The sequence below is a fragment of the Tachypleus tridentatus genome, chromosome 6, assembly GCF_004210375.1.
Source record: "Tachypleus tridentatus isolate NWPU-2018 chromosome 6, ASM421037v1, whole genome shotgun sequence".
NCBI lineage: Eukaryota > Metazoa > Arthropoda > Merostomata > Xiphosura > Limulidae > Tachypleus > Tachypleus tridentatus.
Window position 1 is genome coordinate 101,386,775 of NC_134830.1, and position 25,681 is coordinate 101,412,455.

Sequence of the window (25,681 nt, forward strand, 5' to 3'; positions counted from 1 at the left end):
TTTGTGCTTTCTCTGTAACATGGGAAAACAATAATGTACATTTTATAGTTTGAAACTAATGTTTTTGACCACTTTAAAAGGTACTGGCAAATGTGCCACCCATGCTGACAAAAGTAGAAAAAGAAAAAGCAACTATTTTAAGAACATCAACATTTTCATTTATTTGCAACAAAATTTTCAAATGTGCTGTCTTAGCTTACACATTTATTAACAAATAATGCTCCTCCCTTCTATCTTTTCAAATGCTTATTTCATTGAGGGTTAAAGTGTTATTGTGGATATATTGACCACACAACAACCATCTGGTTAATGTTTTTCATTCAACAGTAATCATCATAAGCTAAAAACTGGTCAGTTGTTTTATTGTCTGGGCTGCAGTGACAGTCACTTTATTTCAGAGTCATGACTTGTATATTTGCTTTTCTTTGGATTATTCATTGTTTTGTGTATCTTTATATGAAGATGTAGTAGTTAATTTACATGTAACAGGTAAAGTTTATTAGAACACAAATTTATTATAGAGGAGATAGAACTTTTAAAAATTCAGCTTAATATAGTGGAAACTCGTTCAAAATCTAAGATCTAAAGAGTGATAAAAAATTAACGATAAAACCTATCATAATGCAAAAATAATATTTTTATGTATAAGTATGAATGAAATTAGTTGTAAACTCAGTTAATATTTTTGTATATAAAGTATGAAAGGAATAAGCTTTGAGATCTTTATTTAAAAAAAAAGTGTGGGTCAGAAATATATGTGAAATTACAGCTGATTGTGCAGAAATTGCAGCAAAGATGAAGGTTATAGGCCAATACATATTTTACCTTGTATCTTTATTTTTGATATAATACCTAGCCTCCTATCAAAAAAGCTTTCTGAACTACTAATATTTTTCTTACCACTAGCCTTGTAAGTCCCCACTTCTTTCTTTAATTTTTTAATACATATTGGTGTATATAATCAGTGATGTCGAGAAAACCCACTTGTGGAGAAATATATATGCAAAAACGGCTCATTTGGGTTGAGAAAATATTTAACCTGACGATGACCGAAGAAGGTCGAAACATTGTTTGCTCTTCTATGTAAAATATTTTCTCAACCCAAACGAGCTGTTTTTGCATATATATTGGTGTATATAATTCTCCTAAAGAAGCTGTAAAGAAAAATGTTTGAATTTGCTTAATAAAAGATATTTCATTATTATAAAGTCATTTTCTTCTAGTGTTAGTATCCTACTTCCTTCTGTGTATCAAATGTAAATGATAGTGCAGCAATCCTCCCCTAATAGGAGTGCACTACTCTGTTGTAACTAGCCCCACTCTAATCTTGCACTTGATATTACTTCTTGATTGACAGTCTTACTGTGCAGGCTAGTTTTTTTTTTCTTGCAATTTAGCTTTTATATTCACATGATTTTATTTTCATGTGTTTTTTTCTAATTTCAGTTATTGTTGTTTTCAGTTTTGTTTTTTTTAGTGGAGAGTTTCATTATTTTTTTCATTAGCTACTTAGCCTTTTCTATATTTTGTTGAATTTTCGACTACATGAACTATGCCCTTGCAGTTTCAAGAGGTCAAAACTACAACTGATGTAGGGGAAGTCACCTCATTTCTCTATCAGAACAAGACTTCTCCCCCTTATTTCAGAGGTATGGAATGTCTTGTATGTAACATCTCTTTATCTCCCTTTCCTTTTGCACATGAGGTTTTATCTATTTTGAGCCCTCATTTTCTTGGTTGTACCCATATGTGCCATTTCCAGTTGGTTTTGATCAACCAGTGGTACATTTTTGGGATTTCTTTTAAATGTGTCTTATCCTTTCCTCTCACTTAAAGCCCAAGCTTAACTTCTAGTTAGATTGGAACAATATTACTGTAGAAGTTTCCTCTTCCTAGTCCAAAGTTTCATCTTTCTGTTTGAGGAGCATTTCTTGATAGAATGGAAATTATGTAGTGGGGAACTATTTTCAAATTTATTCTCCATATCCATCTGTTAGAATTTTTTGCCATTCATCAGACAGTACCTTGTGACTGGCTCTTCTTAACCAGATGGTGATGATGATCCACTCTGAAACTTCTCTGGTAGTGTCCTGTGTTACTTAGCATAAGGTACTTGGTTGAGAGACCTTTATTTTCAAATTTTGGATCTTCTGTATTGGGTCCTCTGCCATCATATCACTTTGCTGGCATATCTTATTGTGGGTGCTCTGAATTTGGTCAGGGATCAGTTTTTCCTTTCCTGAAAAGGTAGTTTCTGGATCCTATAATTTTTGGGAGTTTTGAAAGTGTTCCCAATTTGAAGCTTGTGGCTCTTATCATCATACATATCCTTTCCTGTTTTGGTCTCCTGTTACTCATCTGTTGGCAGGAGCAGTGGATGCTCTGTCAGGTTTATACAAACAGTTACCTCTATACATATTCTCCTATTTGTCTTCCTCTTTGTGTTCTACCAGTAGTGTAGACCACTCCATATTGAATTCTGCTGGTAACACCATATTGCATAACTGTAACATGGTTTCCATTTCTGTGATGGTATTTGGTGTTATCTCTACTTACTCTACTTTTGTCTTCCACACTCCTTCATTAGATATATTGTGGTGTGTGTCAGTTGTCCATACACATGCTCCATTGTTATGTGTGGCTTTGTCTGGTCTCCTGCTGAATGTTAGGACTTTTCAAGACATTTGGGTTCCTTGGTTTCCTGTCATATTTGTCCTTCCCCTTTGACAGTTTGCCAGTGTGGGTGATATACTTAACACTGTTTGCCTATATATCTAAGTTTTCATCCTCCCTTCCTACTATTCTTTTATTTCCATTCATTTTCACTTGGCTTTATAACTGGAAACTGTCAGTTTCCTTTTTGATGGTTACAGGGCAAGTTTGTTTTCCACTTTTCAGTTTACTAGATTTGCTTCTATGTTTCAATTCCATGTACTGTCTAAGTTATTTCACTAATTTTCCAGACCTTGTAATCCCAGCCCTACTTTTCTCTACGTTTGGAACATCATTGTTGTCCTTCATGCTCTTGCTCGTCCTCTGTTTAAACCTTTGTCCTCATGTTTGTTATATTACTTTTCTTTACCATTCCTGTTCCTGATATTGTTGGCATATTGTCTCTCTGAAGTGTTTGCAATCAGGATTCACTATGTTTTGTCACATAGTTTTTGACTCTTCCATTATTTGCAAGACTTTACTGCTCAGGAGAGTAATCCTGATTCCACTTCTTATCCCCTTCCTCCATCTCCCACTTTTAAAACCATTCTGATCCTGACCAACTCGTTTGCCTGATCAGGGGTCTACAATGGTATGTGGCATACACTATGTCCTTCTGTGTTTCCAAGTCTGTTTATTTCTTCATTGGAATCCTACTTTTTTCCTGTGACTTTTCTTCCATTCCCTTTACGGATTGAATTCACCAGTCACTTTCCCTGCCATATTCTTTCCTTTTTGTGAATGTTGTCATCTTTTTCTTGTTTTTTCTGCATCAGATCTGTCACCTTACCTTGTCCTTGGCTGATCTTTTCCATCTTCCCTGGATGGACATCAGAAAGGTGTATGAACTATTTCATTTGTTTTTAATTTTCTTTACAGGAGCCTTTTACTACATATTTCTTGGATCCCACTTTGTGGTAAGTGGTGCCTGATCAGACATACTTAATCTTAAAATATAGGTATCACAGTGAGACTCTTCCTGCTGCAGACCATATGCTGCTAGGTTTTGATGGAATGATTCCATCTATTTATTGTTTTTGCATTAATGTACCAAGTATTACAGGAAACTTAATAAAACACTACAAATCATATTAGACATGCCATAGAGATAAGGTGTTCTATAGGACAGTTTATAGTTATATTTTCTGGTCTGTTGCTTTGTAAATATGGTTGTCCAAGATAATTTGTTTACAGACTTACATGAGTAAAACAAACAGGGATTACTGCCTACCTCTGATGATTTATGGCATTGTGATTATTTCTACAGCAGACCTGATATATAATTTCAGATGAAACTGAGTGTTGGGTGATTGACTCTGTCAGTGTAATAGTTCTGCTTTTTGAAATAGGGCATCATTCAAATGTCTCTGGTGTTGCAATCCTTTGGACTCCAAAGCATTTTCTTACCCTTTTTTAGTGGGGTATGGGAGTCTTGTTGCTTCCCAGTTTCTATTCATTGAAGTGATTGACCATGGAGGCCAGTCTTCTTGAATGAAGCACAACACTACTCATTTGAGAGTAGGGCAGTGGCATTTTGCTTGTTTTAATGACATGATGCCTTTCCTGCTGCAGATGTGATGTACTATTTCAGTATGCTGCCAGGTGTTGGTAGTAACACTCCACCATATATATATATTGCAGTTTACCCATTCAGCTGAGATATTCCTCTTTCCTACCATCCTACTGATGTTGGTTCCTAGTTGGGTCAGGTACTGGTTTGAGATGGTCCAGACACACAAGTTCTCAGAAGATTGTGAATTTATTAAAATATTTCCCTTTTTAATTAAGAAATTCAAGCTTCTATATTATTATCACTATTTATTTACTCTAGTTTAATGCCAGGTTTATTGATACATAAAGTAGTTTAATAAAATAATCCCATAAGATTGACTTGGACATTTTGATTTATTTGAGTTCAGAGGGTTTATGATAAACAAAATTCATTACAAAACATGATAAATTAATAAGTCTTCTTTGAACAAATATTAATTGATTTTATTCTCAATAATATTGTGATTTTATGAATGGTTCAGGTGGAAATTTGATGTTTGCCAAAGATATTAGACAGAAAATTAGTAAACTTTGAAAGCCTATATCTTTGTGTTACACTTTTTTTTGGCTTTTTTTTTCTTGAAATTGATTAGTAGGTTGCAATTTCATATGTATATTTTATTAAGAATACTGTTTTGTAAAGATTTGACAAACTGTGAGTATTCTGCTGTGTTCTAAGCTTAAAGAAAAATTATTATGTTTATGCATGATATATACATTTTGTAATCCTTAGAACTAAAGAGGTGCTAATTAGTCAACCTTTACTATTGTTTAAATAAAAGCAATCATGTTACAATATTCATTAAGTAGTGAAACAAGAGTGCAAAGGCCAGTATAATGAAAGGAGAAAAGAAGTTCTTAAGTAACTAATGTTTCATTATACCACAAATTTTATTTTATGCTCTAATATTTTGTCATTACTCAAAAGTGTTGGTAACTCAAGGATTTCAAAGTAAACAAAAATAACCAATATATTGAACTTGGAAACATTTTAAGATAGCTTTAAGTAAGAACTTTTTATCATGTTTAATAGCTAATGATCTGTATATCTATGATATTGATTGGAATGCAAGTGAAAAAAAGTGATTATAGCAAGGAAATCTTTCTCACCTTTTCTGGGCTCATGGGCTATTTATCCCTACACTTTTTTTTTATTATTTTAGGTGAGAGGGGTGATATCAAAACCTCTCAATTTCCTAGCTTGTTTCATATATCTTATTTACTCAAAAATATTTTATTCATAAGTAAAATGCTACAGAAGAGTTTCAATAGCATCAGTAATAAAATTAAAAAGCAAATTTCTTTAATCTAAATTCAGTAATTCACTAGGATGTACTTTGGTAAATAAATTTCAGTATTAACATGCTCTGTAAATAACTTCATAAGTTTCTCCTTGGAGGACAGAGTGTAGATAGCTCAGTGTGTATTTTTGCTCCAGAAAAGTAATTAAAAATAGGCAAAGTACATATTATTAAAACATTCTACTAAATTATATTTCTGTAAAGCAGATGCATAAACCTTTGCATTACATGCTTATTTGTAAATTGCTCTGAATATATTTCATAATAATAATCAAAATTTTCACCTGTGTATGGAAACAAAAATTCACTAGTGTTATTTCCAATCTTAACGAGTATTATTTATTAGAGCTTCATTAAAATAGCTTATTTATTGTTATAACTGACTGTTTTTAATGTGTATTTTGAATTTGAGATTAGTAATATTCTTCAGCTTATAGATATTTTTTTGATATTTACTCTTCTTTTTTTTTTTAATTGCTGAACAGAGATTTTATGCTGTTTAATTTTTTTCAGCTCCACCAAAGTCTGGCCCCACCTCCAAATCAACAAATATATTTGTTGTAAGTAGAAAAAAATGCTACAAATTTGTAATGCACATAAAGCAAATAGTATTCTAAAGTAAGAAAAAACATATCAATGTTATTTATTTTTCATATTTCACAATATTTGACAATGTATCCATTCATATTTGTAAGTTGTAATTGGATAGTATATAAGCAAAAATTTTACATCACGTCTACATTAGTGTGCAGAGCATGACTAAAAAGAGAAGTTTGCAGTTAATAATATTAGTTTCATGGAAATGCTAGATAGATTTCACAATGTTGTGCTTGAAGTATAAAAATGTATTACTTTATCTTCTTCTACATAGTTTGTATGTTTGCCTGTTGAAACATACTTTAATTGAATGCATCACTAATTTTAAAATGTCATAAACTTTATAAATTTTACATGATAAAGTAAATAATATTTGTGTTTTGGACTAAGCATTTTTCTACAGTAGGTGTCTATGACTTTGTGGTGTTGATTTTGATAATAAATGAAAAGCACACACTTGTTTAAAAAAACAACAACACACACACACACTTATATTCAAAACAAGTTAAACTTTTTTTTCCAAATGTCTTTACACTGTGGATATTGAAACTGTGTCTTAACCACTATATAGTTTTCATCACTTCAAAAAAAATTTCACCCAGGCAAATTAAATTGCTTTAGAATTCAGTTGACAAGCTGAACTATTTTTTTTAATTAATATATATATATACATCATAATAATGTCTATATAATTCACTTACACTTGTATGAGTAACCACAATTGTATTTTGTACTGCCAATAATTGTCTACTTTTACATGCTTCCAAATAATCATCTGCTTTTTGTCAAAATCCAAATACTTGGAACACCCTTTGGTGATACAACTTATTCTCCTTATCTCATTCAATATTGTTAATATCATTGTAACATTTCATCCATTAGGCCTTTCACTCCAATGACAGTGAATGTTACGTTTAACTTTTCTCTGACCTGTCTTCTCTTTTGCATGACTTTACTTTTTTTCTGTTTCAGCTCATATAGCCATTTTTTGTAAATTCTTCACTTAGGCCTTCTAGAAATCTCTAAAATCCCAATGTTATGGATTGTAAACACTGTGTTTGATATTCTCAACATCAAACACAGAATTAATTAATTAATTAATTAATAACACTATCTATGCTAAATAGTTTTTTTATATCTGACAAATGGTTTTGTTGTGAGAAAAACAAAATTATAGCATAATATTCCATTTACCAGATGCAAGAGTATTTTGAGTTTTATCCTTAATAATTAAAACATGACATGGCTCAAACATTTACAGTAATTTTTTTGTTATTTTTGTATTACTTGTCATTCTTGTATATCTATGCAAGTGAACACTTAAATTTTTAAAGCTGTCAGAATCACACTAAAAACAGGAAACTAAATGACAATAAGCAAAACAAAAAATTGGTCATTATTTCATCACATAAAAGCTAACAAGTTTAAATACATTTTTACACAAATACACTAAAATACCAATATCATTATGCAAAACAATTATCAAAATTGTTTTTGTGTTGAAAGCAAACTATGTGTAGTGTGGAAACTCCATCTTTTCAAATAATTCTTGAAAATATTTTTTTTTTATTAAATCAGAGTTGAGGATAAAGTTCCATTTTTAATGTGAGTAAAACATTCGCACAAAGTAACTAACCAAAAGAAAATTTTACAGTCTTAGATGATTTATGAGTTAAACTCTGAGCTGGTGTGATCACAGCTAACATCTCATTTTCTTCACAAATTGAACTGGGAATATCAGAAAATGTAAATTACTGCAATGTTCTTGAACCTCAGTTTTTGCAAAGAAAAGTTAGTAGGCAAGAAAGACAAAAATAGCATAGATTTCAAAGATTGAAACAAATAATATATGTGTTTATTATTAAATCTGAATGCATAAAACAAATTCTTATTCAGAATTTTTCAGAGTGTGCCATTAAAACCTAATAAATTGTACAGAAGATAAGATTTATTTGTCATCTAATTAGAAAGTGTAAAGCCAAGTCTCATCAACTGCATCTTTTGAGGGACAGTTTTTTATTTAATCTAAATAAAACACAAAGTGTGGTTTAAATATAACTTTCTAAGGTAGATTTGTATTTTCTTTTAAGTGGCGATATAGAGAATTATAGAACTAGGTGATGCAAGTATAGATTTAGGCAAGGTACAAGTCGTCTGCATCTAAGACAATTTTCTTTTTCAAATTTGGTGTTTGGCCTATGGAATGGTTTGTCTTCAGATGTTGTGGCATCAGTAAATTGGAGTGAGTTTTAAAAGAAAACTTTATAAATATATAAATGATAAGGGCTGGCTTTAATTTTTTTTAATATTATTTATTTAATAGTTTTAGTGTGGCTTAGAGGATAGGACAGTTGAGATGGACCAACAGGTCCCTCATTGTCTCTAAATATAATGTTATGTTCATCAAAGAATATTTTATTTGTCCAGAAACCAGCCACATCACAGAAGAATGATTATCAAGCTGAGTTAGAAACCATCTATAATACAGGAAAAGAAATCAATAAAAATTTGGACAAATCATCTTTCTTGAAAGAGAATGACACAGTAGCTTCATCACATGTGCCTAAACCAGCATTTCATTACTCAAAGAAAGGACATGCTTCTCTTCACTTTCCAAGAAATGTTGATGATGGTATTACCTCAAGCACCTTTTCTGGTCAGGATGATCATAATCTGTCTGTCAGTGGCAGTTATAAATCTAGTTTTTTAGCTGATTTATCTGCTTTGTCTTGCTTAATCCCCAAACCCAAAACACGCACTTTATATAATCAGAAAGAGGAAAGTCAAGAAAATCTGCTAGATTTAAGTGATACATACAATATTAATGAATATTCACTATTAGAAGGGACTAATACAAAGTTGCAATTTCCATTTCATTCAGGTAATGTACTCCCAGAAAAAAAACTAACAACCCCAAGATTTTCCACCTGCTTTCCAAAAGACACCAGTGGTTCTTGTGCATCACCTTGTGTAAAAAATAACAAAAATAATGAGTCACATTTAAGTCATAGTAATGTTGCTCAACTTGAAAATCATTTCCCTGTATCTAATATACCTAGGAAAGTGCCAAATGAATCCAAAACTTTGAAGTTGAATGTCAATTCCTACCAAGGTGTAAGGACCCCTGTGCCTATTAGTTTTGAAAGCTCCAGTACTGTGTGGCAGTCCTCATTGGATACAAAAGCCAAAGAAGAAAGGTGAGGTAATAATAAAAAAAAATTAATTTTACTTGCATTTTTGATCTTCTTGACACACTATTAAATTGTTATAAATATCTGTCTTGAAGATAAATTAATTACCATACTTACAGTATAACAGTATTTGTGTGTTGCTAAATATCACTATTTTATTCAAGTGTATGTATTTTTTAGTGGTTTTTTAATCTAATTATAAATCTGAATAGACTTATAAATATTATATTAAGATATTTCTATTTTATTTCACCTTTTCAGCATTTTTATTTCTTCAGAGTTTCACACACATTTATAACTTGAATTTTCTGTTTTGTTTTATAGTTTTGTATATCTACATTTCTTTCACATGTCTTCTCATTAATATTTTTAAGCTTCGTATTCCCACCTGTTACAGTTAATATGTAAATAACTCATTTTTAATATATATGTAAAAACAGCTCGTTTGAATTGAGAAAATTTTTTTATGTAGAGGAGGGAACAACGTTTTGTATTCCTTCAGTCATCATCAGGTTCACAGAGAAAGGAAGAGGTAACTGACCAGAAGCTGAACACATGTTTGAAAGGGGTTGTGTAACTGAATGTCGGAATGTAGAGGGCATGCTTAGATGTTTGAATATATAATTTTATATTATTTATTTTATTATTATTACTACACTGACAAACACCACACCAACATTATTTATAAAATACAATGTGATAACTGCCACGTCTTCTATATTGGAGAAACAAGTAGAAAAATGGAAATCAGATTCAAAGAACATAAAAAAGTCATTTTCACACGTTTTCAAACACTGCAAGTCAAATAAACACAACATAACCATAGGAAACACTCAAATACTAAATAAAGAAACAAACATAAACAAATGCAAAATTAAAGAAGCCTTACTTATACAACAACTTAAACCCAAAATAAACCAATATGAAGGAACACCTTTATACCTATATTAAATATAATAAAATAAAATTATATATTCAAACATCTAACACCGCCCTCTACATTCCGACACTCAGTTACACAACCCCTTTCAAACATGTGGTCAGCTTCTTCCTTTCTCTGTGAACCTGACAATGATCAAAGAAAGTCGAATGTTGTTTGCTCCTCTACGTAAAAATTTTTTCAACCCAAACGAGCCATTTTGACATATATATTTTTATCTACAAGTGGGTTTTCTCAACATCATTGATTAACTCGTTTTTGTTTTGCTAGTAGACTGACGAACAGTTACATGTTTTGAGATGTCTTTTATTCAAGTTGTGATCCAATGTTTATGTAGGAATTTCGAAAAAGATGCAGAAGAGATATTTTTAATTTATTCTTCTGAATTTTTCACCCAAAAAGGTTTTTAAATTAATAAAAGATAAATATTAAGCAAAATCTATCACTGAGTTATAATACTAGTTTCAGAAAATTCCACTCCTCATTGGTAACTTTGAACAAGAACAAAAGTCAAATGATTGATTTGGCTTCATATTTTGTATGTGTATGTTTTGATAAATGTTTGTTAATTTCTAATAATTTTTTGTGATATATTGTGCTACAATAAAGCAGCTTTACTTGTAAATAATTTTACATAATCATATCAGACATTGTTCCTAGAGCTATAGTCCTGTATCTAATATAATTTTAATTTTTTTATCACTTCAGACTTTATTTTAAACAAAAATACAGATTTGCTTTCTTGACAAAACAACTTTAAAGATCTATAATAAATTCAGTAACTATATAAAAATAAAACTCAAGTCTTAAAATTATTGCGAGAACAGAATACCTAGTATCAATATAATAAGACATACATTACCAGAATAACAAGGAATTACAATTATGGTTTTCAGGCAGTTATAAATGGTTCTTGCAACTCAGCACATTTCCATTATTTTCTGTTCCTTTTTTCATTGTTATATTTGTCATTTGCTTCAACAATTACAAGTTTACCTTAAAATACATCATTAAAGCAAGAGTTAGTAAAATATACCAAATAAAATTATATATATACTAAGCTTAATCTTTTGCACTTTACTTTCCATAATTCAGTATGTCTCTGTCAATAACCATTCCATAAATCCATTAGTACTTAAAGAGTATTGTTAAAATTGTTTTAACATTCATAATAATTATTCAGTTTATTTTCTACATTAGTGTATACAAGTTGTTAAAGACCCCTGAAGGAAAATAAATATCAAAAGTATGATGTTGTGGTATATTTATTTGAATATCTTCAGAAGATAGCGTGACATTTGCTGTAGAATTATTCTAATGAATATATTTATAAAAGGATTTATTTTTGCTATAGACATTGCCCTAGTTTTCAGATTAGATAGTTTTGTCACAAAAGGAAATGAAAAATATCTGTACACATCACTCGTAATGTTTTCTAGAACTCATGGCTGCATAATATCAGACTTGAATAGGCTTGTTTCTTGTTTTAACATATTTATTGTTCAGTAATTCTGACAAATGCAGTTGTGTGTGACCTGTAGATTAAAATAATGCTCAGTATTAAATAAATATTGACCATATCTAGTTAGTTCACACAAAGTTCAAAACGTTTAGTAAATTTCCTTGTGTAAATGTGAATCAGAATATTTTAAAGATGCGTAACTGAAATGTTCACTGATATTAACAGAAGTATATATTAATGTCATAGTAATATTAGGTTAAAATATTGATACACAGTGTAAAGTATGTAAACTGTATAGTCAAATTAGTCACTATGATGCTATGGATTGGTGTATGATAAGAAAAATTGGTTATCAAATGTAACTTTACAAATTATAAAAGTTCATTTTAAATTATACTTAATGGATATATTAAACATTGCGTTGCTTATTTATTACATGTAATTCCTAACATTCAATTAATGTTTGCTGAAATTTCTTAGTGTGTGAAAGTTAGTGTAAAGATATAAACAGCATTATACCTCATTTGTTTAGATTCAGAATTGATTATTTCATGGTTAAGAACTTTACACATTCCAGTAAATACCTTGAATGTTCACAGTATGTACCATTACAAAAATCAACCTTTTATATAATATGAACTGAAGAAATAAATTATGAAATTCTGCCTCAGAAATATTTGGTAATTTCCAATACTGAAGGAATTAACCAATTTAATGAAAGTTTAATGACTTGCAAATATTTATGCTATAATATAGCACAAACAAAAACCACTGTGTGATAAATACACATACATGTCTCTAGGTGCTAGGTTTCAGACAAAGAAATGGTATGTAATAAATTATTTGCATGCTCAACTGCATATACAGTAGTTAAATATTTCTATAATTTTGGTAAATATTTAAAATTACTAAAGTTATCTTTCTGATAAATGTGAACTTCAATCAAGTTTTTATTCCAGGCATGAAAGTCCTCTGACTGGTGGTGTATTTAACATTTTCACATAAACCTGGGATGTAATATTTGATGTTAGAAGGGCAACAAACATGATACTGATAGTAATCTACAGTATACCACTGTTATTTGGCAGAAAATATCCCTTTTTATAATTTCATAAATTTTAACCTCAATCAAGTAGGGGTACTAACAAAACTAACAAGAAGGAGAAGTAACTTAAGTAACTTGAGAAACCAGGTAGAAGAGTGCCTTTATAATAACTACAATAGAAAAAAATAGGGTCTATCTTTGTAGTATTATAATGCGTAGCAGTTATTAGACAACACATTTTCCTGATTAAACAAAAATTAACCTAAGCATACAAGAGAGTAACAAAATGGCATGAAATAGTAGTGATAGAACTAGTTATTTGTAACACCAATAAATCTTTTGAAGTATTTTTTCTTTTCTTTTTTTTAAGGAATCATGTTATGTTTCAAATAACTGCAGAGCATGAATGCATTGCCACTGATAACAGTAATCACTTTTTCAAAATTATTAAATAGATAATAGGTATGACCATGCTAAAATTAAGTTTCTTTAGTTGTGTTATTTTTTCAACCTGTTAATTTCACGTGTAGATGCTTCAGGGCAGAATTCTAGTAGACAAGCACATAAGTGAAATGTTTTGAAACCTATGAAGCTACTGTTTAAACTACAATTTTTTTTTCATTTAATAATATGGTGCATTTATTTTAAAATCATTTTAAAGTTTATTATATAGTAGTTGTACTGTTTTACAGCTAGCCTCTTACAGTACAGCTTATCACTAACAATGTTTTAAGTGTCTTCTGGTTAGCTAACCTAATGTGAAAACCATCACAAAGTTCCCAAGTCATTATAAACTGTAAGGATGATTCTGCCCCAGCTGAAAAATATTTTGAAAAGAAAGGTTTTATTTATGAGCAAAAGATATTTTTCATAAAATTAAAATGAATTTACCTAAAGAAAACCTGTTATTTAAAATACAACTTTAGATACGTACAATTGCTAGAAATGTGTGTAAGATGTTTTGTATAAGATAAATATCCAAGAAAGTTTTATTGTAAGAGGTATTATTGAAGCAGTAAAGGATATTTTTTCTGAATATATAGGTCATTAGTTCAAATTGTACCTTCAGCAAGGACCTCAACAAAGGAAGAAAAAACATTCCAACATGTATCTTCCCTCACTATACCTCAACACCCTCTACCCACTATGCATAATGTTCATTATGGGAATTTAATCAGAAAATATGATTTTGTAAGTTTTAATGCCAATTAAACAGATTTTTTCTTAGTTTTCAAAGTTATATATTTTTAATAGTAAATATTATTCATGTTTTATATGACAAAATGCTCTAGTTTTTGAGTTAGAAAGGTACTTTAAGGTAATTTCATTCTGTAAAACTGCTATTGCATCAGATAATTTTTTAAAAATATAACTTCTTTTACTTAAAACTTTAAATCTTCTATTCAAAAATGTAATTTTTAAGTGCTGGTGAATATGACAGTGTGTTTTTCATTTTTATATTTTCAAGTCCTATTTTACAGTCGTAGAAGTTTTAGCTATATGTGTAATTAATTGTTCATACAGTTTCACAGGATTCAACAAAAAACATTGCTTTGCTGTGTTATAATACATTTACTAAGTTTCTATACAGTGGGATGACTGAACTATCAAAATATCAGTAGAGCAGCTTACCAATTGTGTTTTTATATTTCATTTAGAAGGATAGATTTCACAATAAAATTTGTCGATACATTAAATTGCATTCTTTGTTCAGAAACACCCACTATCCTTCTGCACACACCCCCCCTCAGTGTGGATTTCTGTATATGGTGAGGGGACCTCCCAGGGAACGTTCGGTTTTTCAGTTTACCTCATCTTGGATCTAAACATTCACCCACGTGTTTACTGTGCATGGTGACCCGTGAAAGGTAGGATAGGATCCTGGTGGTTGAGGGATCGAACCCTAACACATCACTTTGGCCTTGAATTCCTGTAGACGGGTGGCCTTGGGGTAGACCCCTTGAGTCAATTGGCTGGTCCATTTGAGCTAGGGTCAACCAAGCATTAATGTTGCATGTTTTCAACAGGTGTTGTGGGAATTGTATCTGATGCTGGTGTTTGAGTATAGTGCTCACAAAACCCTGGTGTTGCTGCAGTGTGCTTGTTTGGCATTGTAGTGCATCTCCTTGTAGGGCTTCATGGTGGGTAGGGTCAGTGGGCACCAAAATATTCCTTTTTCTTATTATAGATCCTCCAAATAAAAACTTAAATAAAATAGTGAAAAAACAGTCCATAGGTAAACGATCACATCTTGAAGATTTTGAGCAGCAATCTTCAACATCTGTAACACCTGTTGTACCTCATTTTCTTATACTTTATTCTCTTTTAGACAAACCTTCAGGGCAGATGTCTCCCTTTTTCATTTAGAAGGGACCAGAGTGACTTGCTGGCTTTCCAAAATCATTAAAGAAGCTTCGATCTGGTGAGATATCGGTGGAAACATCCACATCTCAACAGAGTGAACTCCTTTTGCATTCAAAGGTGATTGGGGATATACCTATTGAGGTTACACCCCATGCTACTTTGAATTCATCACAAGGAGCTATTGTTGAGAGGGATTTGAAGAACATCCTAAAGTCCGCGATTCTCACTGGTTTCTCCACCCAATGAGTTTCTGCAATGAGGTGCATCTCCACTCACAAAGATGGAATTATGATAACTTACTCTGACATTTACATCACTATGTACACCTGCCACCATTAAAGCAGACTATCTTAACTGCAGGGTACGGCCATACATTCTAACCCTCTCAGATGTTTCCAGTGTCAGTGGTTCAGTCATCGAAGACGTCATGTCATGGTTTCTTGACATGTGCTTGTTGTGGTGGCATGGACCTCAATGCTTATGAGTGTGAAATGGATCCTCAATGTGACAACTGCAATGGCTCTCACCTGTTCTACTTTTGTTTTTGCCCTAAATGGTTGGAAGAAAAAGAGGTGCAGCATTTGAAAACAATTCAAAACATTACTTTTCCTGAGGCTCAAAAGTTGCTGTCCACCATTTCATCTCAGATGTATGCTGCTACACTTTGTTCCACTACTACAGTAGGGGAGTGCCTTTCATTGCTAAATTAAGGATAACTAGTTCAGATAGCCTTTGTGCACTTTATGCAAAATTCAAACCAAACTACATGAACTTTATAACTGGCCTTAAAAACTAATCTTAAACTAATGTGATTGAACATCTACATGTTTGTCCCAATAAAATAGTGTATTTTCTAATATGTTAGAGTTTGTTTTTGTCATGTTTCCTTGCTCAGTCTAGAATGGTCATCTGGTGGAACTGATATCCTTTGTAAACAAATAAATACATAAATGTATAAACGTTAGTTTCATTAGTCGTATTCTCTACTTAAACATAAAAAAAAGATACAATGTGACAAAGTTAGAATTAAATTGTAACTAAATACTATATGAGCTTCAGCTGTATGATTGCAATGTGTAGATAGATTTACATAGTAGAGAACAGATTTTAATATTAGTTGTTTATGATAAAAATGTGTATTATTTGATTAAAGATGTGTAGATCTGTTACATCATTTATTCATATTTTGAGTGTTTAAATTATTCATGTAAAGATAAAATTAAATATGCTTACCATTTTTAATATTGTTAAAAAATGTTTTTTTTTTTCCTTTTTTAACAATGCATATTACTTTTATAACATTCTGTAATTAAAATATTATCAACAGAATTTATCTTTACCGTAGCCTGAAAATACAATGAATTCAGTTACATTAAGAAAATGTAAAGCCGTTTATAGCTTCAAAGGTGAAAACCCTGATGAATTAACATTTAAAGAAGGGGATGTGATCATATTTGAAGAGAAAATAAATGAAGATTGGTGGAAGGGCAATCTTGGAGACCAACAAGGTATTTTTCCATCATCGTATGTAGTGATGGAAGGCACTGATGATTTCAACAGTACAAATGTTAATGCTAGAGAAGGTATTCATCATTTGTTTTTAATGAATTGTACATATAGTAAAGTTTTGTTACATCTTAGTTAAATTAATATAGCATGATGCAGATAATAATTATAATTTGGTGTTGTAGATGGTTTTTGTACATTCTGGAAAACTGATTTCTCCTTGAGTGATTTACTTAAGTGTTTTCAATGATACTGTTGTAAGTTTTATGATAGTGAAGTACTTGTAAAGATATTTATAATATTCCATGAATTTCAAATATTTTCCTGAAAGGTAAATAAGATTATTTTGCATTATGTGCAATAATTTTAATTCCAATATCAAAGCAGTTTCATGGTTTAAAAATAAAAAGATTGGGAAGTAGCAATTGTAGGTAGAACTATGTAATACAGTTTTTACATGTGGTAAAGATGTGAAATTTTTCAAACAAATGAGTTCTTATTTAAAATACAGAGATAATGCATGAGGTTTAATTATATGCTGTATGTAGTTTAATTCATGCTTTTCAATTCATATATAGGACTTACAACATGTATAGTTGTGGCACTGTATGACTTTGAAGAAGGAGATGAGAGAGATTTGAGCTTCAAAGCAAGTATTATTTTCTGTGTTTGAATACTAAAAAGAGAAGAAAAAAAAAGATAAATGTTGCAAAAACTAGTTTATAGTGCTTATAAGGAGGAAAATTAATGGTGATGGACCTTTAAAGTATATGTTACATTTAATTACAAAGTTCTCAATCAGAGGTTATGTGGCTACATTTTAAATACACATTTCTACAGCATTCCAATGTTTTTACTATCTACATGCATTTAAATATTTAAAAGTTTTAGAGAACAGTGAACTAACAAAAAAAAGTTATGAACCTTGATAGTGGTTCATAATAGGGATTGTTCATTTGCTGTTCATTTTTATTCTTTAATGTTGTCCCACGAACCTACAGTAAAAGTGGCTATGATTATTATAATCAAACCTCAGCATTATTACTAAATGCATTTTTGCACATTGTGTAGAGTAGTTTTTAGGTTTATTTGACTACATAGCAATAACATTCACATCCTGTCATTTTAATGTAGTGTGTGGTGTATATGTATAGAGGCTTATAATCCACTAGGTGGATATATAGTCGCATGTGGTCTGTGGATGTAAATAAATGTTTATATGGAAAGCGTGACATATCTACCATAGTGATTATTAGCTTGTTGCAACTGTATTGATGTTTCATATAATTTGTTTGTATATAGGGTTCCTCCCCTTTTGGACTTGACAATGCTTACAGGATTACATTTTTTTAACACTGCATTACTTTTGGCCATTTTACAGAAACATCTAAAATATAAAAATATCAGGTCATCTCTCACAATAGAACTCTTTAGGCCACAGTTTAAAAGTTAGCACAGAGCTCAGCCTTGAGCATTGGATCAGCAGCCACTGTGATGGCTGATGGTAAGTGTCAAATTATAGCCAACACTGTGTAATTTGGAATTTTATAGATACTGCAAAAAGAGCAGCCATTTTTGAAGTTTGACTGTAAGGAGTGACAAGAATCATGCAAACATGATGCAAAAATGATGATTCTAGGTGAAAGTGAGACAAAATATTATTACCATATATTTTATTGAAAAGGGTTTAGTTTCAGATAAAGTATGCAGCAGTGACAGCCCATCAATTTAGAGTAATCACAGTGGAAGTGGATCATAGAAGTGTCACTATTTTATCAGAAATGGTGGGGAAAAGGTATATTAATATAATCGGTTCACAGATGTGAAAATTAACACATTTTTGACCTTCAAGAGGAAATCTGACCAGCTACAGCAAACCTTTGACTGACCTTACTATGACCAGCAGAGAAGAATAAGAAAAAAGGAAAAATATAACAATTATAAAAAAGTATTAAAAATGCTTATTTGCATACGTATCCTATTATATTATGACATCTTGTAATATTTTCATTGAATATATGTGCATGCATCTGTACAACTGGAAAAACTCATGGCTATCCACCTATATATGTATGTATGTGTACACATGTATTTTTACACAGCTTTACACCAAAAAAACTATAAAGCCTGTGTGTGTGTGTGTGTATACACACACAGACACACACATAATATTTAGCAAATGGTAAAAAGCTGTATTATTGTTGTCTAAACTGTAACACAAATAGTTTCAGAGCTGTAACAGTGTCACTGTATGAAAGAAATGTTCCAGGTTTTCATTCTTCAAATGTGGTAACCCTAGATAGGAAGAGATGGTATGTCATGTTACTTAGAATTTTTAAGGGAATATAATGTTTTAGACTTTAATAATGTTATTCATTAAGAAGGTCAAAGAAATGTAAATTGATTAATTTCTACTTTTATAGAAAGGTGATAAAATCAAGGTTATAGCTCGTATTAATAAGGACTGGTTGTATGGTGAATTTCAAGGTCTGAGGGGAAATTTTCCCGAATCATTTGTATATAAACCTTCCCAAGAAGCATTGGTAAGTATCTGTTTTAAGAGATGAATTAGATAGCTGTATTGTATTTCATATATTTAATAAAAGGGTTTGAAACATAATTTTTTTAAATTATTTTGATACACATACACTTCTATATGTATGTATGATTAGACATTGCCAAACATCTCTAACATTTGGGAACTGACAAGGATTTCTTAGTATTCAGGTAACAGCTTTACAAAATAACATGCAGTTGATCCTTGCTTTTTCCTCTGAAGGAGTTTTGTCCTAGTTTTCAACTTCATGCAAGTTGTGCATTTTAGAGACAAAACACATTGTTTTTCTTTGTATAATTTAATGTTCACAAAGTTTTGAGAGTGAACCACTCACGTGATCAGTTCATATGATGCATATTTTAACAGCTAGCAATGAAACATCTGAAGTCTAAATTCCAATTTATATTTATTGTAAATTTCTATTCTTTACCCATCTTTTTTAGCTTGACCAATTATATTAAGAATTTCTGTATATAAGAAAAAACACACTTTTTTAATGAAATGTTCACTAAATTCTGGAACAACGGTTCACTATTTTTAGGCATATAGACACCAAGGACTCAATAAGCCCTGTGTATAATAAAATATTTCTGTCTAAAAACTTGAAAATAATTTATATTGTGTATTATTATTTAATAAATAATCTCTTCTGATATAATATATAGTTAGAATTTGTTCTTCTACAGTATTCTTGTTCTTGCTTGCTATTCCATTAAAATGTGATTGAAAGACAATTTAGCTGGCAAAATACAGAAGGAGACTTACATTTGGCAGTTCTGAAAAAAATATTATTTAGTTTGACCTGATTCCACTATTGATAGTTCAAGTCATGGTTACCAATATACCATTGTCAATTTTCAATGAGTTCTTTCATGATTTACAGCCAAAAGTGGTGATTGTAGCAATTAAAAATTATTGGATATATGAAATGTAAGATTCAGATCAAAAGTAAAATAAATCTTTGGAAATTTTACAACATAAGGAATGACTAATTTAGAACAATACTTGGGTAAAACATCTATATGTACAATTATTAGGAATACAGCATTAAAATCATTATGCAATAAACAGCTGTTAAACCCAGGAACTTATCCAAAAGGAAAGAAAAAAAAAACTACATATATTTCACTGTCTATGACACCACCATCAGGAGTAATGGTAAAAACTTGGTTGGGACTTTTATACCCACATAATCATTTACTGTCTTAGTGTCACCTAGGCTGAAACTACTCAGAGCTACAAAATATCTGTCTAGTACTCTATTATTTCTGGACCTGGACCAGCTTCCTTGTTTAATATTATTTTTCAATTTCATTAATTTCTCTGGTATTTAATACAGTTTTAAATTTTATCTGCTGTCACTTTTGTGTTACTTCTATACATAACAACATGTTTCCACTATGTGTTTGGCTAGGTTGATGGTAATTTTAAATATATAACTTATCAATGGCTCAACACAGAATTTCAGTAAGGAGAATATATAGCATTTAAAAACTATTTAGATTTATATATTATTATTGAATTATCTAATGAAGGGCAAGTTTTTATCTCTACCCTTTACTTTTGCCTTTTTCAGACTTTTCTGAAAGTCTGAAAGTTTCCATATTCTTCTACCATCTTGAGCATTTTCTCATTGCTGATCCATTCATTTTAGTTTATTTTTATTTTATATTTGTTTTCAGACCCACATCTCAAACACTTAATTTTTTAGTGTTACTGTGCCATACAGCACCACACTCTAAATCATTTAAGTAATACAAATAGAAATGAACTGTTAATAATTTATTAACAACTTAATACTCAAATATTTAATATATCTTTGTCTTTACAATTAACTTTCAAGTCAGTAGCTAGCTGTTCCTCAGTGGGATAACAAAAAGTTTATGGAGTTAAAATGTGAAAATCTGAGATTCAACTGCCTGTGGTAGACACAGCAGATAGCCAAATGTGATTTTATTGTAAAACAAACAAACAGAAATTAGTTTGCCAAATTCTGTAATGTGTTGAGTGAGTGGTTGTGTTCTGCTTTCTAAAATTAGTTAAACGTTATGACAGCTTGTTGTTAGGAAATTAGATGTTTCCTTTTTCACTAGAAGTTAAAATTTATATGTAATGTTAGACTACAGTAGTATAGTGTTTTTTCTGCTATTATATAATTTTTAACACCTCATTTGAAACTTCAACACACATACAGTTTATCCAACATCTTGAACTAAAGATTAGATCAGTTTAATGTTATTCTATGTTTCTTTGGAATTCCATGGAATAGCTCTTAACTCAATGCTGTCCATTGATATGAAAAAAGATGTATATCTGTTATATGTTAAGAATTGCTTATAATTCAGGATATGAATAGATGGAGCTGTATAGATAGGTAGTAAGTGCTGTTTTAATTGGTGATTGATTAGGAATGTTGTTTGTTTTATATATTATTTTCAATTACAGGGACTACCAGTTGGGAAGATGTATTTTGCAAGGTATTCATTTAAAGGAGAAAACAGCAATGAGCTGACATTTAATAAGAGTGAAACAATTCTTTGTACAGGAATTGTTAATACTGACTGGTGGCAAGGAAAATTAGTCAAAGATCCAATGGGAAAAGAAGGAATGTTCCCCTTATCATTTGTTGAAATAATGGTGTAATATTCCACATAAAGCTCAAGGTACAACACAGAATAGCTTTATTTTTGTAATTTAAAATGTGTTTAGTATAATCAAACAGAAGTATTTTGGAGTGCTTTTTCTGATATCATAATTTTATATATAATTGTATCTTAATAGTTCAGCTTTGAGTTTTTTAGTTATTTGAGTTTGATAGTCCTACATGCACCTGTATAAATGTATGAATATTTTTCCCAATAAATATGAATATATTCTTCCAATATGTGTTTTTAAATTTAAATGTGGTTAAGTGACATAAAAGTATTAATATTGTTGAAAAGTAGATTATAGATGAATTTATAATGCTCTTAAAATAAAGATACTGTTTTCTGTTTCTTTTAAACTAATATTTGATATTTAAAATATAAGAAAATTGACAGATCCATGCAAAATGATGACTAAATTTATATCAGGAACGAGAATTTTCTGTGTTTCTATAAAAGTTCTTACTTCACAGTTTTTTCCCTCCTAAATAGTTCTTCATGATATCTTCATACCCAGTTTTAACTCTTACTATAAGAAGCGAGTCACTCTGACCAACCTTAGAAGTGTGAAACTACACACACACACACACACACACACACACACACACACACACTATAACTGTGAATTTTATCTGTCTTCACAAAATTTGACAAACATTTGGTAAAAATGTATCTCAGGATGACTGGTATGGGTATTAACATTTTTAACAAAATAAAGCAGAACTACATTTTGACCTCCTTAGGTCATCTTCAGGAAGTTGAAATGTAGTTCTCTGCTTTATTTTGGTAAAAGTGCTAATACTCATCTTAGCTACCCTGAGATATATTTTTACTTCAACTGGGTTTCTTGTCATGAAACTTTTAGTAAATAGTATTAGTCTATTCTGTACAAAAACGGAGTCTTATAAAGTATTTGTTCTAGAGATATGTCTCTGAATTCATGAAGTCTTTACTGAGTCAACCTGAGGTCAAAGTGATTTTATCTAAGTTTTTTACCTCGTACATGAAATTTCTTTTTTTTTATGTTTTAACTACTTTTGTTAAAAATGTGTAGCAATTAATAAAAAAAATATATCTGAAAACAAATGTAGTTACTCACGTGTGGATTCAGGCCTTTTGCCATTAATGCCATAGCATTAACTCTATTTTCTTTTCTCACTACGTCTTTCAATTAACAAATTTATCAAGTGCTTGTTAGTAGTTAAGCTTGGAGAGTTAATCATTTTAAGCCTTACATGATTCTTACCCATATTATCTTAGTAAAATATACTTGTTAGAAACACCCATCTTTTGATAACCTTAATTTACACTGACATATGGGAATACACAGTAAATTGTATATTGTTCAGTTCATAGCTTTTGTTGAGTGTTATAGGTACAGCAGCAATCGTTTGGCATTTAACTTGTTTCTTTTGACTGACTATCTGAGCCACTATGCTCAGTAACAAGGTACAATAATTTAACATTGGAAGAGGGTTGAAAATGTTATATGATGATTTTGAAGCCTTAAAACATCATTAGAGTATGTTTACAGATCCAGACTTCTCTGACAACTATGCATCTTGACAATAGCCTACAATATATTTGCCATTTTAAAAGGCTCCATCATTAGGCTGTTATGTTGTTGTTTTTTTCCATTCTTCATTGTAAACTTTCTATAACCCATCTTATATATGAGTATAATGGTTTCACCTATGAATTTCCGTGAATTGACTGATTTTCTTAGGATTAGCATGAATGCTCACTTAAGAAATATAAGAAATCATCTTAGTTTATTCAATCCTGTATAAATACAAATAAAATGGTTTTCAAACTTGATAAATTTAATAAGGTATACACAGCAACATTACACTGGAAAGAAGCAAAACACTTTAAACTATGGTTCAATACAAAGAACATGTATTTCTTCTTAAGTGTGCTTAATTTTTCTCCTAATCTTTGTCTCTTCTTATTGGAAAGAGTATGAAGAGAGCTTCCTTCACCATCTTCACTAAAATGAAAGTAAAGTTCTTTTATTTTATTTTAGGACAAAAAAAACTGCTTAAAAACAAGTAAAAGATTCAAAGCTCTTTGAATATTTATAACTGTTCTAAAACATGTATGACTAGTGAGAAGGAAATATATTTTATGCCTCCTTGGCTGTCTTATAATTACATTTGTATATAATAAAGAAAATATTTCAGTAGTCACTGGTATACTGTATGCAGTTATCTTGCTATTTCTTCTAATAAAAACTGACTTTAGTGATACACTTGTTCCATATTTTTTTAAATATCTTTAGATAAAAACATTCGAAACGTCTATTAAAATGCTTGCACAAGCCTATTAATTTCATTTGTCTCTGTGAGAATAAACATAGAAAGTGCTTTTTTTATTTTGTTGAAAGATAATCTTAACTGATAAATGCTCAAAAAATTAGTTTTTATTATCTATGTGATGTACAACGAAATGTATTGTTAACATGCATGAAATTGTTATTTGATTAGGAATAAAATTTAAAAAAAATTTATGATATATATTTTTGATTTAAGTTTAACAGAGTAACTTAATTTATTACACTATAGCATTTGAATACTAGTTTTTACTATGTATTCTTTTTTAATGATTTTAAAACAATTTTCTAAAATACCCCTCTGAAAAGTTAAAATCAATCGAAAAAGCTCATAATGACAGTGATGATAAAATCTGTTATATCAGTAGTTGAATATAGTACTGGTAATACAACATATAATTCTATATCACATGGTTAAAGTTCCTTTGCAAATGAAATGTACCGAAATTATAATTATTACTGAGTTAAATATGAAAAAAATATTTTTGTGTCTTTAAAATAATGTAAGTATAGTTGTAATAAAAATAATACATATTGGGACAGTACATGTCTTTGTGTATCAATAATACCTGTTTTTTGGCACTTAGTTATTCCATGTGTATTGATATTAATTAAACTTCATGAAAGAGACTATTGTCAGTTGATAGCTAAACTCTTCCAGGTTTCTATTGTAAATCATTAATAATGTGTAAGAAATTAAAATAATTAGATAAAAATATGGTATGTAACTCTGAAGCATGTAAAATTTTAAATGAAATTGTAAATTTTATCATTGAATTGAGCAGTAAGTCATAGATATTGCTACATTTATTCTAGTCTTTGAATCATACAAGTTATTTAAAAGCATGTACAAAATTTGTTTGCTTTTATTTGTTGTAGGAATGTCTAATTTTACTTCCAAATGTTCTGTACGTAACATTTTAACAAAGACTGAAAGTTAAAAAAGAAATTATTTTTTCAGTTTCATTTTTAAGTTTTATTCAAATGATTTGTTCTGTGATGAAATTTATTTACTGCAGTTTCTGTGTGAAAATATTCATGTTGCATCTTGTCATTTATTGAAATACATTATAATTACAATATTATATTGGTTACACTTTGGTTATTTTTACTGATGTTTCTTTTTCATTTTTGTTTTTAACCCATGAAATGGGGAAAACTTTTGTATTTTTACAGATTTTCTTGGTTTAAATACATTTGATTTTGTTTTAAATACTGTTTTTGATAAAATAAAAATGTTTTCTTATTTTAATGTGATTTTAATGAATAAAAAATCTACAGCTTTTCTTCAGCTGTTTCAGAATTTGAAGCTTAAGTGATCTTTAAGCAAGTTTTTACAGTTACACAATTTCAAAGACTTTATACTGTTGCAGTTCACACATTGCTCAACAAAACTAGTTTAAGATTAGTGAGGTATGTAAAACCATTTGTGTACCCATTCAACTAGCTAATGTCCCATGGGTCTAAATCTGAAAGCT

At 30.2% G+C, this 25,681-nt stretch overlaps 1 protein-coding gene across 7 annotated transcripts in view; it reads left to right on the top strand.

Moving 5' to 3' along the window:
* Positions 1–25,416, top strand: part of LOC143253189 (uncharacterized) — a 41,517-nt gene extending 16,101 nt beyond the window's left edge. For 5 of the 7 annotated variants that reach the window (XM_076506616.1, XM_076506615.1, XM_076506614.1 and 2 more), the window contains 6 exons: positions 6,078–6,124; positions 8,589–9,358; positions 13,843–13,990; positions 16,509–16,746; positions 17,248–19,212; positions 21,672–25,416. In XM_076506616.1, the coding sequence (XP_076362731.1) occupies positions 6,078–6,124; positions 8,589–9,358; positions 13,843–13,990; positions 16,509–16,746; positions 17,248–17,342 (1,298 nt within the window). In that variant the 3' untranslated portion in view covers positions 17,343–19,212; positions 21,672–25,416. Of the gene's footprint in view, positions 1–6,077; positions 6,125–8,588; positions 9,359–13,842; positions 13,991–15,128; positions 16,463–16,508; positions 16,747–17,247; positions 19,213–21,671 lie in introns of those variants that run through there. The other 2 variants (XM_076506620.1, XM_076506621.1) reach the window with 2 other exon arrangements.
* The last annotated feature ends 265 nt before the right edge of the window (positions 25,417–25,681 follow it).